This window comes from Microcebus murinus, chromosome 11 (genome assembly GCF_040939455.1).
Source record: "Microcebus murinus isolate Inina chromosome 11, M.murinus_Inina_mat1.0, whole genome shotgun sequence".
NCBI lineage: Eukaryota > Metazoa > Chordata > Mammalia > Primates > Cheirogaleidae > Microcebus > Microcebus murinus.
In genome coordinates this window covers 37,068,323-37,088,227 of record NC_134114.1, presented here as the reverse complement: position 1 = coordinate 37,088,227, position 19,905 = coordinate 37,068,323, and the positions used below count along the sequence as shown (strand labels likewise).

At 37.1% G+C, this 19,905-nt stretch overlaps 1 protein-coding gene across 3 annotated transcripts in view; it reads right to left on the bottom strand.

Annotated features, from left to right (window-relative positions):
• Positions 1-19,905, bottom strand: part of ITGA1 (integrin subunit alpha 1) — a 153,897-nt gene that overhangs the window by 44,566 nt on the left and 89,426 nt on the right. For all 3 annotated transcript variants that reach the window (XM_012740408.3, XM_076008014.1, XM_076008015.1), the window contains 4 exons: positions 14,760-14,910; positions 10,176-10,341; positions 6,284-6,357; positions 5,445-5,586 (listed from right to left, as the gene is read on the bottom strand). In XM_012740408.3, coding sequence (XP_012595862.2) covers positions 5,445-5,586; positions 6,284-6,357; positions 10,176-10,341; positions 14,760-14,910 — 533 coding nt within the window. The remainder of the gene's footprint in view (positions 1-5,444; positions 5,587-6,283; positions 6,358-10,175; positions 10,342-14,759; positions 14,911-19,905) is intronic.

The following is a 19,905-nucleotide window of genomic DNA, read 5'->3' as shown; positions in this document are numbered from 1 at the left end:
CTCTTTTTGGGTCATTGACACTGTTCAGCCCCATTTTTGGCCTTGGGCACACCTACCAGCTCCACCACTGCAGAGATGAAGCAGTATACTTGCTCTCTGTAAAGCAGTATCTTATAGATACTCAGTGGCAATTCAGATATGCATACCCCTGATGACCTGGACAGTTTCAGGGATGTTCTTAAAGTGAACATGAAGATTTGAGCCCCTTGATTTGTATGCTTTTGTGGGTTTTACTGGGTCAGGTGAACAGTGAATCATTTGTAGAGATCACCCCAGGTTGCTTATAGGAAGAGCTTGAATTGTGCCTTTAAGGCAGATTATCATTATTTTTTGAGTGAAGAATGAGATTTATTCTTTGTCTCTTAAAAGCAGTGCTAAATCAATGGATAAAAATTATCACATGCAGATTTCAATTTTATAGAAGGAAGAAACGTTCTAATAACCAGAGCTATTCGTTAGTGGACGGGAAGGCAGATTACTTTTCAAAATGCCACAGAATAGCTTTTCCTGCTGAGAAAAAAAAAATCACATTTCTAATTTACTTACCAAGCATTTTACTACAAGGTAATAGTTCCATTTTATTCCAAAATTTTTAAAAAGGAACAGAGTTTTTTGCACAAAAATATATTTATTCTTACAAGTGCTAAGGGAACACAATTCCTCAGACATCTTATCCTTTAGGAATATTTTTCTCACATTCTGATTTCTCCATCTTTCTTTGAAGTTTATTATTATACATAACAGAATGTAAAATATTCTTTTCCAAAAATGTAATGTGTTATATTTTTATACTATTAACCATGATATTGCTTAAAAAATAAAAACCTTAGGGTCATGTTTATACATACCTAAAAGGGAAAAGGAAAATGTGCAAAACAAAGCTTATTTTATTTTATGCCAAGGGAGTGGGATGACTGTTAGTGTCTGTTGATTTTTTTTTGTAATTTTCAGAGCTGTGAATGCAAATTGATAAAATATTATTTTTAAAAACGTTGAAAATTATGTTTGAGGCTTGGAGTAGTGTGATTATTTGGTTAATTACCTTTGATGATTTACACTTGATAATTAAAACTATTAGCTGAAATCATCATGGGGACAGTTAACTATCAGTCAGGGTAGTTAACTCATTGAGGCTCCAGTGTCTAAAGATAATTAAGAGGGAAAGAAAAAGAGACCCAAGTAAAGCCTGATTTTAATAAAAGGAAAATGATTATAAACACTTAGGCTTAATATTGCTGCTTAAAAAATAAAAGCACAAGATGGAAGAGAGAGGAAAATGGTTGGCATAGCCCTTTGCATGGATTTATGAAGAATAAACCCTGTCAGCTCTTATATTTCATATTTCACTTCTTGGAAAAAGTGTGATGATCTGGTGAGGTAATGGGAAACAGGTACAGGGTCTGTCTTGTTGCCATGCCTTCGCCTCACATCTTTCCTTTTCCTTTGGAATCTCTTTGGCATGAATAAAAATCAACAAACTGTGGGTGAAGGAGGCAGGGAACATGATCTCTACTGTATTCTCACCAAATCCACTTGCTAAGGCTATGTTGGCATAAAGCAATTTACTGATTTATAGAAAGACAAGTGTGTGACTATATCCTGAGAGGGACGTTCAAAAGCTTCAGTTCCTACTTCTTTATGATCATTATTGATTACTATGGGATTATTTTTAATAGAGCATCTACCTCTTTCTTTGCTTCCTTCATAAGATTTTCCATAGTCTTACAATTTACAATCCACACAGATTCAGAAGAATACATTCAATCTCTTCTTTATGTGTAACTCCCACAAGGAAACAATTTGAAAGTCTCATTTCAGATTTAGAATAATATTTCGGTAAAAACCGAAATCATCCCTCCCCCCTTCTTTTGGTGCTTTTCTGAAAGAAATCTTAACATATATTAGACTTTATGTTGGCAAATGTCTTATGTAGCAACATTTTTTATACCCTAATTTGTGACTAAGCTAATGAAATTATTTCTGAGACAGGAAAACAAATCATCTCAGCACACTACAGACAACATATCCAAAATTTTCGTTTTCTGGGAAAAGAAGAGTCATATATTGTAAATACTGTGTTTAAGAATAAAGGTTCTTTTAACTTTTTTTTTTTTTTACTTACAGTGGTATCTTCAAGTACTGAGTTCTCTAAGTCTGCTTTACATAACCATTAACCCCAGCATTTGGGAATAACATATTTAGGATTCTTAACAGTTTGCTTTTACAGAATTTAATCATATATGATAACTCAGAATACCAAAAATACTACAATGTTATTAATTAAAATGTGTAAACTTCCTAAGAGTAGCGACAATGTCACACATCTTTATGGACTTCACCCATGTCTTTAATTTTGTAAATGCTCAATACTTATTAGTACTATTACTAATGTCAAATACTGTTATTATTACATATAACATGCCTGGATTAGTTTTCTATTGCTGCTGTAACAAATTACCACAAACTTAGTGGCTTAAAACATCACAAATTTATCACACAATTCGGTAAGTTACAAGTCTGGTATAAGTCACTTTGGGCTAAAAATGATGATGTTGGCAGGGCTTGATTTCTTTGTGGAGGCCATAGGGGAGAATCCATTTCCTTGCCCTTTATATTTCTAGAGCTCACCCACATTTTTGGCTTGTGTTCTCCTACCATCCTAAAGCCAACAACATGGCATCTGTCTAATCATTGTTCCATGGTTCTATCTCTCTTTGACCACATTCAGGAGATGTTCTCTGATTTTTAAGGATACATCGGACCCAGCCCAATATCCTAGGATAATCTTCCCATTTCAAGATCCTTAATCATATTTGCAAAATCTTTTTTGCCATGTAAGGTAACATATTCATGTGTCCAGTGATTAGGACGTGGACATCTTTGGGGGACATTATTCTGCCTACCACTACAAGACTAATAAAAGGAATGTTTATTACATAACATTACATAATAAGATAATATACAACATCTATTGAGTGATAACTACCTGTCAGGCACAGTACTAAATACTTTCTGGTCATTATTTCATTTCATCTTCATAACACCCCAAACTATATATGCAACATAATTATTTCCATTTTAGAAACAGGTAAATTGAGGCTCTGATGAGGAAAGTAATTTGCCTAAGGCCATATCCAGAGGCAGCATCAGAAAACAAACTCAAATCTCTATGACCTCAGAGTCATCTCTAATTGTATACCCAGTAACACAATCACGTCAAGTCTAGTTTCATAGGATCAGTAGCTTTATAATTTTTATTTTTGTGGATGTGTAATATTTCATTAACCATATCTACTATTTGCTTACCTATCCCCATATTTTGGACATTTAAGATAATGCCATTTCCCTCAATACCATAAGCAACAATACAGTGGCAATTATTGCTCACTTTGCATTCTTAAATATTGGATTTTTTTCTTAGGTTAGATCCTTGGAAGTGAAATTCCTGGGTTAATGTGATATGAACATTTTTATGGTTCTGTAAACATATTGTCAGATTGCTGTCATAAGGAGTTATACTAATTTATATGCTGTCCACCATATATGAGGGTAAATGTTCTATATTTGTTCTATCTAGGATAGAAAGACACCTCGGGCTAAACTGGTTCTTGATTCCAAAGTATTTCACATAAAACAGTGTCATAGAATCTTGGAATATGAAGAATTTTTAGAAGATATTTAATCTAATCTCCTGCCTTCTTTTTAGGTATTCTATGTCATAACATATACTGTGCTGATGGGCATTACTTGTTTCATTATTGTCTCTCACCCAAAAAAGTAAGTGCCATCAATGCACGAACTGATCTGCCTTATTCATCTCTTTGTTCTCAATTTATAAGTCAATGTTTGGCACCTTGCAGGTACTCAATATTTGTGGTGTGCTTTCTTGATCAATCCAGAGTCAGACATTTGGTTATGGTGAAATGAACACTGGAATAAGAATAAATAGACCTAAATTGTAGTTTCATACCTGTAGTTTCCAACCCTCAGTTTCTTAATTTGGAAATGAGATATTTGACTATATTCTCTCTAAGATCTTTAATGCTAAAACTTGATATGAAAAGCCCTACTCCTGTATTTTACACCCCAGTCCTCCAAATATTTAAAGATAAGCAATGCATACCTTTTTTTTCTTAATTTTCAATTTTTCCAAGTTTTGGAGGGAGAAGAACTTGTAGCAGTGAATTGTTTCCAGATCTGTATTCAGATAATCTTTTACTGGTACATCATAGTTTGCCATTTTCTCTTTATAATGTGTGATGCTTAGAACAATGGAACACTCTAGCTGTCGTCTGACCCAGGCAGAATGTAATAGGTTTTCTATGAGAAATAGACTAGGCTTTCACTAATGCAGTTCTATGTGCCTTATGGGATTTTCACAGTCACATTGTAGCTGCTGTTTACTATTATACTTTTAGTCATTTAAAACTCTAGGCCTTTTATTCTTAAGTCCTGCTGCTTCTACAGCTTTAATAGGTGTCCTTGAGTAGAGAGATGTATGAAAGCCACAGTAAAAACCTGCCACCTTCCACATAAAACAGAAAGAAATGGGGACAGAAAGAGACTTGCCTCCAGGACAGAAAGATCCCAGAGAGGAATGCTAACACGCTAAAATGTGAGCACTTCAAGGCCAAGGTATTTGTTTTCTTTACCACTGCATCCTTACTTAGTACTAAGAATAAGGCCTAGGGCAAAAGAGGAGCCCTAAAAACATTTGTTGAGTGAGAGTTGGGAAGCCATACCCTGAGGGTCCTTTCCATCCTAGGCCCTCCCAACTGTACACTGGGATCCTCTTCTAGTCATGAAGAGTCCCTGGGCATCCCCTGGACAGCTCTCAGCCTGGCACAGATCCCGGATAAGGTGGTACGGGACACACACCTCCTCATTCCCGGCAAGACTTTAAAAAACAAGATGACCTCACATCACTGGGTTTAAGTTTAATATTTTTCTGATCGTACACAGACCTATTAAACAAGAAGCTACCTGACAAAGCAACTTAAATTTTTCTTTTCCAAAATTAGGATCCATGGAAAGAAACTAATGATAGTGGATGTTTAGGAGAATACAGGAGTCTTGTCTTCAGGATATAGGAGAAGTCAAGGTTTCTTTTTCAGTCCTCATTTCCTGTCCACAAGGTCCAAAGCTCTTCTTGAAGTTAAAGAGAATACCAGACACAGGGAAAGTGCACATATCAATAAGTACACATAGCAGCCTAAACCATTCTCTGCATTCGATAGCCCTGCTGACAAAGAATGGCTTCCATCTTCTGTGATTTTGACTAACTAAGACTGCTCAGAGGCCTGAAACCTTTAATAGGTTCTGTAAAATACCTAACCCTTCAAAGTGATCTTGCCCTATGGTGGTAAATCTGTAGAAATATAAGCAAATAAAGCTAAAGATAAAAAATAAATTAAAAACTTTCTATAAGTATATCCAAAGCTTACCTAAATAAGAAGCTAGAGGTTCATTCTTTTTAGACTCAACTTTAAAGGTGGTATTTTGAGGGATTATGATTTGATTAGCCTTCTGCATGACAACTGTTCCATTCCAATCATAGGCTCCCACTGCTCCAAGCATGACCCAGTCCTCAAAGGCAAATAGAGAAAACAACAATATTTAATAAAAATAATAAGAACAAACACTTATACAGCATTAACAATGTGCTAGGTACTGACTGAATATTAACTAATCAACTATTACATATATTAACTTGAATAATTCTCACAATAACTCTATGAATGAGATGCCATTATTATCATCTTCATTTTGCAGAAGTAACTGAGACACAGTAAGTAGCTTGCCCAAGTTTATACAGTAAAATTGCACATTGAAATGTCTCTATTCCTTTGCAAGGACCATGATGACTTTTCTTCTGTCAACTACAAATGATATATTTTCTAATCTTGCCTTTCTACTTTATTCTGGGTTCAAAGAATTCTTGGTTTTAAACATGGAATTCTGGCAAGACCCTTGAATACCTTGACACTGAGCAAAAGATACATTCCACATCTTTAGTAAATACATTAAGTATTTCATTTAGTCAGATACATAATTACGTAAGGCAGAGCTCACACTGTCTGATTCACAGTTCTAAGTACAATGTAGTGAGCTGTGTGAGATAATACATTTTCCTAATAAGAAGCTTGTGAAATGCCATTTTTCTATTTGGGTTAGAAAACACTATCATGGGTCAAGCATGTTGCACTCGTAATATTGATGGGCAGGTGTTGATTTTGGGGAAGGGAATCTTGCAAAAAATATTTCTACCAACTGGTTAATGTACCTGTGAATAGTGAGCACTGAAGCCAGTCTGAGACATTTCCATTTCAAATGAAGCTGCTGACTGGTCTGCTGTAGCTATAATATAGAAAAATATCACTGTAAACAACTAATAACACCTTTTCGTGCACTTACTTGAAGGACAGAGTGACCTGGTAGAGCTTGCGGTCTTACCAACCAGAACTTCCAGCATCTTAGGGCACTTTCAGCTATATATTTTTCAACCCCAAATTTCTAGGTAGGTCTGAGTAGAAGACAGAGAAGGTTGGTGAATCTGTCTCAGATTCTTGCTCATTAGCTTCCCCATCCTTGCTGCAGGAATTTAGAAATCTCCATTCTTACGGTGAAGCATGTTGTGGATCCTATGGTGCTTTGGGTCCACAAGGTTCAAGTTGAATGTACTGAATGGGAAATTTGTGTTTCAACTCATCCTGGGACCCCTGCTGAGCCCACAGACTAAACTTACTTGATATGTCACAGGGCTGAAAATTTTTCATTCACATATTTATAGAGGTTTCTCAACTCCACCAGTCCTATCCATATTTCAGGCCATAGATTCTCTCAGAATTCTATTCTTTGATAGAGGGTTTAGGGATTTCAGTTTGCATTTGCTCTAATGGTTGGCTGTGGGTATTGCTCACAGATGGGGCTCCAGGCCACACACCATTCAATCACATACTAATATTTTTACAAGATCCTGTACTCATTTTGAAGCTCTTTACTGAAACACACAGTTAATCCAATGCATTCCAAGGAAGTGTGCTACTTTCAAATTATTCTCAAAATATTTGCAAACCCAAAGCCACAATTCCAAGAGGGAATTGAGAGAATGTTGATTTACTTATTTCCAGGAGGAAGTTACTGATTTATTTGGCCTTGCAGATAAGTTAAAAATAGCACTTAATTTTAAGAAAGTCAGTCTTCCCTTTCATTGAGGAGGCATGAGAATAAACAAGTTTGTGAATTTAAACTTATTTTGACTAGTTATTTATTGGCGTAAAATTGTAAAAAAATACATCAATAATTACCTTTTTATGTAGGAATAGATTAAATGGGTAGCCCATTAAGAATTTGAATATATCATTTAAATCTCTTTGTACAAGTTGCCCTCTAATGTACTTTTTTTTTTTTTTGAGACAGAGTATCACTCTGTTGCTCAGGCTAGAGTGCAGTAGCAGCATCATAGCTCAGTGCAACCTCAAACAGCTGGGCTCAGGCAATCCTCCTGCTTCAGCCTCCTGTATAGCTAGGACTACATGCACACGCCACCACTCCCAGCTAATTTTTCTATTTTTTGTAGAGATGTGGTCTCACTCTTGCTCAGGCTGGTCTTGAACTCCTGGCCTCAAGCAATTCTCCTGCCTCCACCTCCCAGTGAGATGCACTTTAGCTTTAATTTAAACATGAATTTTAAGACCATAGTGCTTTAAGGTACTTTCTCACTTATCTGTGCACCATCGATAATAAGAATGCAGCAGCAGAAACCTTCATATTTCCAGCTTGCCCTGCTGATGTTCTGCCTTCAGCTTAGGACAGAGAGAAGGAGGCTACATGACAGTCTTTCTGCTGCATTAGCATCATGGTGATAGTCCATTGAATACTCCTGGGCCTCTTGCTGTAAACTCCTCCCTGAACTGTTCATGAGTGTTTAGCTAACCACTCTAACCACCGTGTAGCCTCCGGTTAGGAATTTAGGCATTTCTCCCCACGATTGATGGGAAAGGGAGACATTGGACCATTCTCTGATTATATTAGGCAAGTGCTTGCCTCACTCGGTGGCACGGACCTTGCCAAGCAGGACTTTCATAATTGCAGCTATTTACCATCTTAAAATAAATGTTTATGGGAAATGAAGATTTCCCAAGTCACAATGAAAAAGTCTTTTTTTGATCTCATTATATATAAAAAAAGAAATAATCTAATCAAAACATTGCATTTGGTTAGCCTCGAAAGTTCAGCAACAAAGCTGTAGAAGACATTTGTAATCTGCAGAGTTCTTTATAAAATGATTTCATTTTTAAATATACTTTTTGGAGTGTCTGGGCACTCCAACATGTAACGTTTAACCCATGATGTGGTTAGGTTAGAAACAATGGGAAAATGTTATTTCAGGCAAATTGACCTTTCTCTTTCCCCAGCTGATATGGGTTTCATTTCTGCCAGTTTTAGGTTACTTGCTTACTTAAGAGGAGATTTAGAAATGACACTGTATTATGTTTAGCTATCTAATGTAACTAAGTAATTTTTCTTTTAAATGATTTTTACAGATTGTTTCTATCACATCTTGGCCCACGTTATTGAAAATTAAAAGTACACAATGACTTGGAAGACCTTATATATTTTCCTTAAGGCCAGCCAAGCTCATAATCTGGTCTATTGGTAAATGACATGGGGATAACTGTTGAGAGGCAAAAGCCACTTAAAAACGTCTTGTACACAGAGCACAGGACTGCTGAGTTCTTCAGAAGCAGCTGCGCCTTCAGACTGATAAACAATTCAAGTGTTCTGTTTCTAAAGGGACAGTGGAAAGGGGGCCACAGAAATGCTGTCTAGATGGGCTGTAGATCTCTGTCACCTCCAAATCAAACTTCCTAAATACTGATTGCAACCAGAGTCATGAATTTCACAGAGTGAATATAGCCAGCATTTCTTTTTTTTCATTGAATGAGAATAAGGTAGAATGGAAGAGATGAGAAACTACCACAGTGCATTGCTTGTAATAAGAATGATTTTGTGAAACTTTGTTTTTATAAGTATGTGTTTGTGTGCACTGGGCCACAAAGCAAAATGTATTTATAATCGTGGGCCACTCGAAAACAAGTTTGAGGGTCATTACTCTAAGTCATTTTCTTTCCTTTCAATTCATTTCAGTATTCTCTGTCTAGTCACATTTTCTGCATTTTCCTAGCCCCTTGATGCTCAACCAAGATGGTCTACCTTTTCTCATTCCCATTTTATCTTTCTGTTTTCTACTATCACGTCATGTGAGGGAGACTGAGAGCGTGCTTTTTTAAATTCCTATTTTTGAGATGCAGAAACACGTCTTTTGGTGTGTCCTCCCAAGGACAGAGTCAAGTGGATTTGGAAGCAGCATAAGGGCGAAAGAATTCTCTGGTGGTTTCTCCTCCAACAAAGGGTAATGTTCCCTGAGACTAAAGATCCTCAATGATCATGAAGAAAGAAGCCTTTCCAGGCTGCTGGCATAACAATACTGAGGACTTTTTGTCTGGAAAGATCTAGTTCCAAAGTAATTAGTTACTTGACATCCTCTACCAAAGGCAATGGGAGGAACACGGGTGACTCATTGCCCTCAACGGCCAGTCGCCATTGAAAAATCAAAGAGAAATCTACAAAGAAGTAATATGATTTAGACAAACACAGTGAACCAATGTTTCATTGCAATGGGACTTGGGGCAGAGTTCCATGAAGACCTTTAAAATGGGCAAAGAGGAAAATACACGGAAAATAAATGAACAATGAAGTTATTGCATAAGAAGACTCTCTTAGTGGCAAAAAATGAAATGAAGAAACAAATACAAAAAATAACCTCCAAAACTTGAGGTAGTACCTCTGTTTCCTAAAGGTATGTCCCAGAAAAGGAATAAAGTACCTGGAAACATTTTTGCTTTTCCATGTCTAATAGACCATGGTCTTTATCAGCCCTCACGTCAGCATTGTCATGCCAAGTCCTTACAAAGAGAGCCACTAGCAGACACAGTGCTGTGAGAAATGGCCACCTCAAAGACAGATTTATACAAAAGGGCATTGTTCCATGCTGGCTATTGCACACAGTAAAACATGCATTAGTGATGTACTAGGAATAAACGCAAAAATGCCATTACACAGAGTTTGAATTGTAGCAAAAGAACATGGAGAAATAAGAGAAGTAGTCATACCTTCCAGGGCAAATATTCTTTCTCCCAAAGCTTTGACAATAGTGACTAGAGCCAATTCATCAGAGACGTTGAAGAAATGCTTTTCAGTGGGCTCACTTGCAATTGATTTTATTTCCTCCACAAATTTTTCAGTACTTAAATTTCCTCGGTTATAGCTGCCAAGAATCTAAGACACAACAAAAATGGCAAGAATATATTTTACATTCTATGTGTTAAATGAAGGATCTTGAGCATTTTTTCAGTAAACAGGAGAGTAGAGTACCTTAGCGTAATGCAATTTTTATGTACTTCCACATTTATGGAAAAGTAATTTTCAGAATACATAGATTTCTTGATATTAACTGTTACATAAACACTGCAATTGGTGTAGAAAAATATAGAGTGCAATCTTGTGCGTGTGTGAAAATTTCTTCTCTTGCATTCCTGTGTTCCTGTTTGTTAACAGCTGTATCTTAAAATCTGACAGTTCAAAAGTAATGTTACAGTTTCTGAATGTCTCTGGTATTATTCCAGCTGGTGACATCGTCATTTGCTGGCAAAGGCAATCAGCAAGTGAGTTGCTTGATCCCGTATGAGAAGTTCTTTCTGAAACTCTTACCAAGGGACAGCCCAACACATATATTTTTTAAACAGATATTGGACTAAGTAGTAATCTAAGTTGGCAATCTAGAAAATAAACAAGACATTCCTGTTTGAAACCAAAGGCTGAACAGGGGCATTCTTTTTTATAGAGAGGATATTTAGATGTCCAAGCAGATTTTCTCAAACATTCAGTTTTTTTAGGTAAGGTTTATTGAAATATAATGTATATACAGTAAAAGTCACCCTTTTTAGTTGTACGATTCTATGAGTTTTGACAAACTGATACAGTTGTGTTACTACCACATTGAAGTGTAGAATATTTCTATCGTCCCCAAAAGTTCTTTCTTGCTCCTTTGTAGTCAATCCTTTCCTCCCTTAACCCACCCTGGCAACTGCTGATCAATTTTCTGTTCCTATAGCTTTGATTTTTCCAGAATGTCATATTTAAGGGATGATTTAGGATGTAGCTTTTTGTGTCTGGCTGGCTTGTGAGTCTCAATCACATTGTCACAGTTATCAGCATATCAGTCCTTTTCATTGCAGAGTAAGATCCCATCATATGGAATGACATCACAAATAAATATTAACACAATTTGTTTATTGAGGACATTTGGGTTGCTTTTGGTTTCATGTTATGACTAAAGCTGCTATAAATAGTCACACATAGGCCCTATCTCCAAGATAACGCATTATGTATAAACAAATATTTCAAAATCTGAAAAAAATAAAAAATCCAAACCACTTCTGGTTCGAGGCATTTCAAATAAGGGCTACTCAACCTGTATGGGAATATATATTTGGAAGAAAATATGAGAGAAAAGAAATCCCAGGAGTTACTGTAACTCGCATACAGTTTTGAACTATTTTTTTTTTTTTTTTAGTCACAGGATAAAAATGAAAATAAAAAGAAACATATTTTGATCCTTCATCCAAAGGTCTGGTAACTTCTAAAAACATATTTTCTATGAATGAGAAGAAATATAAAATAACTTCAAAATTATTCCTGTTTTACTCAATACATATATGTGAAGCCCAAGAATTTGGTATTCTAAGAATATTTCCCTGTAGCAGACATTCAGAATTGAAGCTTTCTTGGGGCAGATGTATCAATGTAAAGTGTACAATTCATTTAATACATGTAGTACAGTTTCTTTTGTGTGAAAAACTAATGAAATTTTAAGATTCTTTCTAACATCTCCTATTTTCATCTGAATGCTGTAGGTGATACACACTTCACAGCCACTATTATCTAAGATTAGATTCTGCACATAAAATAAGCCCCTGCTCACAAGGTCTAGTACCCTCAGATGACAGAAATAGAGACCCTGGAATGGAGGAATCAAAACCCACTCAGGACCCTCACCAAATCTGAAAGTTTAACAGAAAATGTTAGAGATTTTATTGCAGGGAGCTTTCTTCCTGCCAAAACACATCTCCATGGTGTTCAGGATTCCATGGTGGATAAAAAAGATGGAGTAGAAGGAACAGTCCAGGAAATAACTGGGCTGGACGTTCAGCCAAATTTGATTCTGTGCAGCATGAGTGGACCCCGAGAAATGTTTAAAACCCTTCTGTACAAATTAGAGGAATTAATGTACAAATTAATGTACAAAAGGAAATATAAGAACTGTTTTATTTTCCAGTTTGTTACAAAATAAAAAAAAAATTGGTTCACTAGGGAAAAGAAATATGAATTAGAAAAAATAAAACATTGTTGGTAAGTGAAATTTTCCTATACGTTTATATTCATACCATTCCCAAAATCAGTTTGATAATTCACTGATTAAAATGAGAAAGGAACTTATGATGATTATATGGTTCTCCAGGGATATTAATGAAATTATGAGACCTCTTTTTAACTGGATGGGAAGCAAAGTCTGAATTATTGAGTAGGAACCCAACAAAGGGAAACTTAAGGGCAGGAAATACCGACATGTAGCCAGATACGATGCACAAAAATGCATTTAAAATTAAGAGGTCATCCATTGATATTTTCTTTCTAGTGAAGTTTTCCTAACAGTGCTAATTCAGATGATGGCTAACACTGTCCATGGACTGCATCCATGATACTTGAAATGCCTGACTATACCCTCTGGGAGGAAGCAGAACAAATGACAGCCCCTTTGATATCCAGCTATCTGGGACAAACTGGGCATCCACTGACTTTGCATACTGAAGAGACTTACTGTAGACTCTCATTGTCACTACCATTTGGACAGTGTCTCTGAGTGAAGAGTGGGCCATGTGGAATCATTTTCAACTAAGGAAGACATCACAATAGTTTATACTGAAGTAACAGGAGAGGTACTAATGGATTTATTAAAAACTGACAAAAGATAATTTATAGAAGTGACAACAAGGGGAATGAGAGAAATAATTAGATATTTTAATTTTTAAAAAAATCTAATACCCCCAAATGATAAAGAAAATGTCATAGTCAGAAGTTGCCACTGTTTATAACCAAATCATCCTGGTTATATAATAGGAAGCACCTTGCCCCTGGGAAGCAGTGAATCATTCATACCCTGGGACTTTTATCTATGGATGAAACTCTATTTTTCTTCCCTCTTTATAATGTTCATACTTTTGAAAGGAAAGAAGGAAATCTCATTGATTGAATGCTGAAAAAACAATGTGGGTAATATATGATTATTATGAAAGGGATTTTGTTGAAAAATAGTTTAGGCTGAATGCTTAGAGTTCTGAAATTTTTTCCCTCTGACTTATTTTTTAAAAAATCAATTAATTTGGAAAAAGAGAGAAGGCTTTGCTTTCCCTAGGCTGAAGGCATATACAATGGAGTCAAGAGTGAAAGAGGAAGGAAGGCTGGACACAGTTGTGGAGTTATAGTCTATGAGGGAATTGCAGAAAGTTTCTTTCTGAGCCAGGATACAGCACAATTTACCTCTAAGATCCCTTCCAGCTCTAAAAGACTATGATTTTATTATTTCATGGTTACAAACTCCTTAGGTTAAGGATGCTTAAGAAAAACAATGTTTATTGAGTTCCTAGCTTGCCACTGTGCTAGACGTTTTCACAGTCATTACCTTACTGATTCTATGAGAGAGAGAGAGAGAGACAGAGAGAGACAGAGAGAGAAATAACATAACACCATTTAACACATAAGAAAGCTGAAGCTCAGCATATTAAGTAACTTCTCCACTAGTCAGAGTCAGTACATGGTAAAGCCAAAATTTGAACAAAGGTCTTTCTGGCTCTAAAATATAGTGTCCTCTACCTGTCCTCACTCTCACCCTTCTGCTTCTTACTTCTGGCAAACATCATAACCTTAAATTTTGTAAGTCCCAGGGTGGACTGTCTAAGAGTTGTGGGTATAGGAATATCCTTGTTGGCTTTTCATAGATTATTATGAATCATGTCCTGATTCCACCCTATCAAATTTCAGGAAGAATGATCAATTAGCAGGCAGTGTATTTATTACCTAGCATATCTTCAGTTTCCCTTTTTCCCTTCCTTCCTTCCTTCCTTCCTTCCTTCCTTCCTTCCTTCCTTCCTTCCTTCCTTCCTTCCTTCCTTCCTTCCTTCCTTCCTTCCTCTTGCTCTTCCCTTCCCTCTATCCCTCCCTCTTTCCTGCCCTTCATTCTTTTCTCTCTCCCCCTATTTTTGTCCTCCTTTTCACCCTTTTTCTCTCTTTTCCTCCTTTTTTTCCTCTCTCATTTCTGTCACTCTCTTTTTCTCACCCTCCTTTCCCTCTTATGTTTTTTACTTCCTTCTTTTTCCTTTTGTCTTTCCTTATTTTCTTCCTTTTTTTTTTTTGCTTTCAGTGATTGTTTGTTGAGTGCCTGTTTGGCTTGGCAGCTTGCTGGGCACTGAGCACACAGAAGGAGCTAAACCCAAGCTCACCCTCATGGTGCTTCGCTTCCAATGAAGAAGTCTCTCCTTTCTAAACTTGCTTGTGTAACTTTCATACAATTACCTCAGTATGCACACAGCTCTTCTCTTCACACGGAGTTTGAAAGCCACCTCTAGCAATGTACTTACAGCTATGGAAAATCGCTGAATGTTTTCATCTTCACAGTCTTGGATGACCTTATTCAGTCTGTGGTTGTCATGGGACTCTCCATCAGTCACAATAACCATGACCTTTTTAACTCCCCTTCGGGCACCCCGGGCTTCAGTGAATGCTTCCTTTCTGAAGGACAAAAGAGAGGCTGATAAAACACTACTCTAAGGTTACGCAAAAGTGAGAAACCAAACTAAAACACTGACAACTCCAGAGAGCCTGGTGCTTCCCTCCAAAATCAACATTGATGCCCAGCATCCAAGCTGGGAGGCATGATGACCCTTATTTGTAATAGTTTTAGATTAAGTCCAGATGATGGCGAGGTCACCATTTTGCTAATTACCACATACTCTATATACAAAAGGCGGCAATATTTTATTCTTTGGAAACTTCAAAGGAAGGGTGTGACTGAGACATACATCAGGTTCAGAGAAGGTCAGATCTGTAAACACTCTCCCAGCTGTTCCTTTCTCTGTAAACACCCCTTCTCTCACTCGACAGGCCTCTTTTCTTTTGCTTCTGGCAGAAACTCTTGCTTCAGACCTCACTTCCCCTACACCTACTCTGACATTTGTAGAGCAGCTTGGAAATCCTCTGATCTAAGGAGGGGAGAGGGGAGAGAGAACAGAATATTTGTGGGGCTGTGAGTGCTTGAGTGTCCTGGCTGTGGGGGAAAAATCAGACATGGGAATAAAAGACTGCAGATGTTGGTGGTCCGAGTCAGTGGAGAAGACAGTAGGGTTTAGGGGGCAAGGAGGAGCTGGGGGAGTTACAAAAGATTTATTCTGAATTCAGCGTTAGGACACAGACTGCTGAGAGTGGGGCAGGAGGAGGTAGCATGGAGAGAAAGGAAAATGCTATATAATCTAACTGCCAAGAAAGAAATTTCAATTTAATTCAACAAGCATTTATGGAAAGAGAAAGAAGATAGGGGAAATGGACAAATTTTGTTTGTATTATTTGTCCATACACACACACATTTCCCCCACCACTATTATCCTATTATTTCTTTTTACTCAAATCACTTTCCTCTCTGGAGTCTCAGAAGAGATAAGTACATTTTACTTAAGAATAAAACAATGAAAGGATTTAATATAATATTTTTAAGATTTTGATATAAAGTGTAGCAATTATTATACTGAATGGTCCCTTTAGATATTTTACTTTGGTCATAAGGACAAACAGCCACAGTTTGGGATATGCCAAAGAAACACCTCTCTTCCACAAGCATTTTGAACAGTTGGCACAATACACATGGGCTGCACCACAGGCACACAGTAAATACACAATAGAGGGTATCTTTGAGTAGGGGGAGGGGATCCTGGTGATGTGGGCAAAGAGATTTTATCTGTGATTATTTTTCCTTTAAAAAGACTTGAAGCAAATATGACAAGATGTTGACAACTGTCAATTCTATGTGATTGATACACAAGATTTTGTGGTACTATTTTTTATACTGTTTATTTTTCTTAAATTTTTCAAAAGAGAGAAAAATTCTATTTTTTTTTAAACTGGGGAACTGTGTGTCTATCCCCTCTACACTTGACAAAGACCCTCTTTTTGACCAAAACGTGGTCAGGTTTCTCTAAGTCCTCTTCTGGACTACACTATGACCTCAGACTCTGACCTTGGCCCATTCTTTTCAGTTTTAGCAAGAATACTGCTGAGTCAGTTAGTGAAAATCCCCTGCTTTTGGTATCTAATCAAATTCATCATTCTCCACCCTCCAAATCTTATCATCCTGGCCTGTGATATTGTGATATAATATGTTAAACATATTTAATTGATAGGCCATTAGGCTGAGATAGCACCAGTGTTTTTTCTGACATAAGCAAATCAAAACCCAATTCAATGTAAACAGTAAAACAAAACTTAAACTTTACCAATCAGAAACCACCAACTTTGACTAGTTTATCAATCAGAAACTTCCAACTAATCTTTCACTAGGGACTTTCCACCAGATTATACTCAAATAAGGCAAATGCCTAGTTTAGCCAATCAAGTAATTTCTTTGCTTTTCTTCTGTATTCAAAATATAAAAGTCTGCTGCTCATGCTGCTAAAGTGGAGTTCTCTGAACCTCGTTTGGTTCTGAGTGCTGCCTGGTTCATAAATCATTCTTTGCCCAAATAAACTCTGTTGAATCTAATTTATCTAAAGTTTTTCTCTCAACAAGTTAGAAATATACATTTGGTCTCTACCCTGGTTTCTGGCACAGCGTTTCCAAAACTCTTGTAATTTCTTAAGCAATAGGGGTGCTAAGTACATCTTTTGTTCTAATATTTGATCTTTAACCTGAGTTCCTGACCCAGAGCCCCTAACCTGTTGGAATTTCCTGGGTGATAGGTATGTCTTTTGTTCTAATTAGGTGACTCTTGCTGGGCTCCTAAATGGGGGCTGGTCACCAGAAGGACCAAGCCATGATCAAAAGCTTAGAACCTTTCATCCCAGCCTGCATTCTCCAGGAAGGAGAGAAGAGTTAGAGATTGAGTTAGTAATCAATCATGTCTATGTGATTAAGCCTCCATACAAATTCCTGAACTATGGGGTTCTGAGGGCTTCCAGGCTGCTGAATACATGGAGCGTGGTTTGCCCCAAGAGGGCATAAAAGCTCTGAGCCCCTTCCCTTATATCTTTCCCAGTGAATCTCTTGCTGTTCCTGAGATAAATCTTTTAATACTATGTGGATAATAGTAAGGAAATTGCTTTCCTAAGTTCTGTGAGCCACTCTAGCAAATGATCAAACTGAAGAAGAGCACGCTAGGAACCTCTGACTTATAGCTAAGTTGGGCAGAAGTTATGAGTAACTTGAAAACCTACTGATTACAACTGGCATCTAAATGTGGGGGACAGTATTGTGGGACTGAGCCCTAACCTGTGGAAGTCTGTACTAACTCTGCTTGATGTCAGAATTGAATTGAATTGTAGGATACCTAGACGGTGTCAGATAATTGGTCAGTGTGGGAAAAATACTACAGGCTTCTAGTGTCAGAGTGAAGTGTTGAGAGTATAGAAAGAGAAAAACAGTTTGATTTTTCCTGCTATTCATCTGCCTTCAGCAAGAATCCCCTCCCTTGACGTTTCCTCTTAGTAATTTTGCATCCACTGACCCCCACCCTGTTCCTTGGCTATAAATCCCCACCTGTCCTTGTATTTGAAGCTGAGTCCAATCTCTCTTCTCTACTACTACCCCATTGCAGTGGTCTCTCTTGGACAAAGTCTTCCTTATCATCTTTAACAAGTGTCATAAATAATTTTTGTTTAACATACTATAAAAATATTTCTCACTTTTTTATATGCACAATCAAAGGTGAAAACCGATGTTAAAGGCTAGTCTTTAAAAGCAGTTTGGACATGGATATCATATGAGATTTAATCGTTTTTGCAATTCAAATTCTTCGCAGGCGTCCTCAAACTACGGCCTGTGGGCCACACGCAGCTCGCAGAGGACATTTATCTGGCCCGCTGGATGTTTTTGCTGCTGCTGCCTGTCCTGCTTAGCAGCCGACTTGTCCCAGGCCCACAGTGCGCATGTGTGGAATGTGTGCCGCACTCTCCAACGGCCCTCCAACGGTCTGAGGGACAGTGAACTGGCCCCCTGTCTAAAAAGTTTGAGGGCCCCTGCTTCAGAGGATCACCAAAACTTCCCAATTCTCTTAAAGATCAAGGTTACAACTGAACTAAATGAACGTCAGCTGAAGGAGATGATTAAAAGACCTTTCTTAAAGAAAATCTGGCTGTTCAGAGACCAGGACTGGTTTTATGTAATGGAAGAGTGGCCATTGGCAGAACTCCCAATGCACCCTTTCTGTTTCAAAATATATTTCTTAACAAATTGTCCTTGTCCCTAAAATAACAGTATCCAGTGTCCTTTGTTGAAATTAAGCATTGACTTCCCTGCATGCTTTTAAAAATTAAAATATACCAGGACAGTTAAAATATACCATTATTTTGGGACAGGAGATTCCAGGCTTTATGGTTAAATACTGTAAGTCTATTGAAAAGAATAAAAATGTGGGCTAGGGAGAAGAGAAAGCACACAAAAAAATTTGAACTGAGAGTTACTGAAAATGGATGTAAGGCATTCTTAAAAATTAAAAATATTATTTGCAACTGGCCCTGCATAAAAGTAATAAAAATCAGTTAAAAGTGTGCCTAAACATGAAAAAATAATTAATATATGAGAAAGATACTTAGTATTATCACTAGGGACTTTTTATGTATAATCAAAACTCAGTAAACTCTGTGTCCTACAACTAGACTTTCTGTGAAACACTGAGACAAAAACCATATAGGGACATGGTATTTAGAGTGGTATTTATGCAGGAGCAAAAGCAGCCAGAATATTTCTTCAGTTGTCTAAGATGAATATTCATTTTTAAGTGGTTGCCTTTGGAAAATGCACAGCTCCTTACAGGCTCGGAGGTTTCAAAGAGCATTTTGATTTACTTTGAATGTGCAGTCACATTTAGTCAATTATTGAAGAGGGCGCATTCAGTACACCTAAACATGGGCACTCTTTATGCATGTAAATTGGTGATCCTATGGGTAGGTAACCGTCAAATTACCCCATGTGTTTGTGGTTATTTTCTCTTGGGCCCCGCATAACTAGAACCATATGCTTTTCTAACACTTAGGAGTCACAAGTTGCACATGAAATTTTAAATTCTTAAATATACAACCCATTCTTTGGAATATGTATATTAACTCTTTTAACCTTCTTAAAACACTGACCTCAGCAGGCAGGTGAAGTGAGAGCATGGGTAATTAGCTCTTCAAAATCAGATGAGAGTCCAGAAGCTGACATTTAATAGAAGGATTCTTAATATTAGTCAATTTACTTATGAGATTTCCTGTGATTTGGGTATTGTTTGGTTTTTGTTCAAAAGTTTGCTAGTTTTAATGGTGACTAAGGGGACAAACAGCAAGGGATAAGAGCTGAATGAGATCAGAGAAAATACAGGAAATAAAATGTTCTACATTTGTGAGAGAGAACAGTTCTGCTGGTTCTCATAACATAAAATTCAACCACAGAGTGGTTATGGGTTCCCCATGAGAGAAAGTGCAGAAAGGAGGAAGGAAGAATTGTAAATTGGAGAGAATTTAGAGAAAGGAAGGAAGGAGA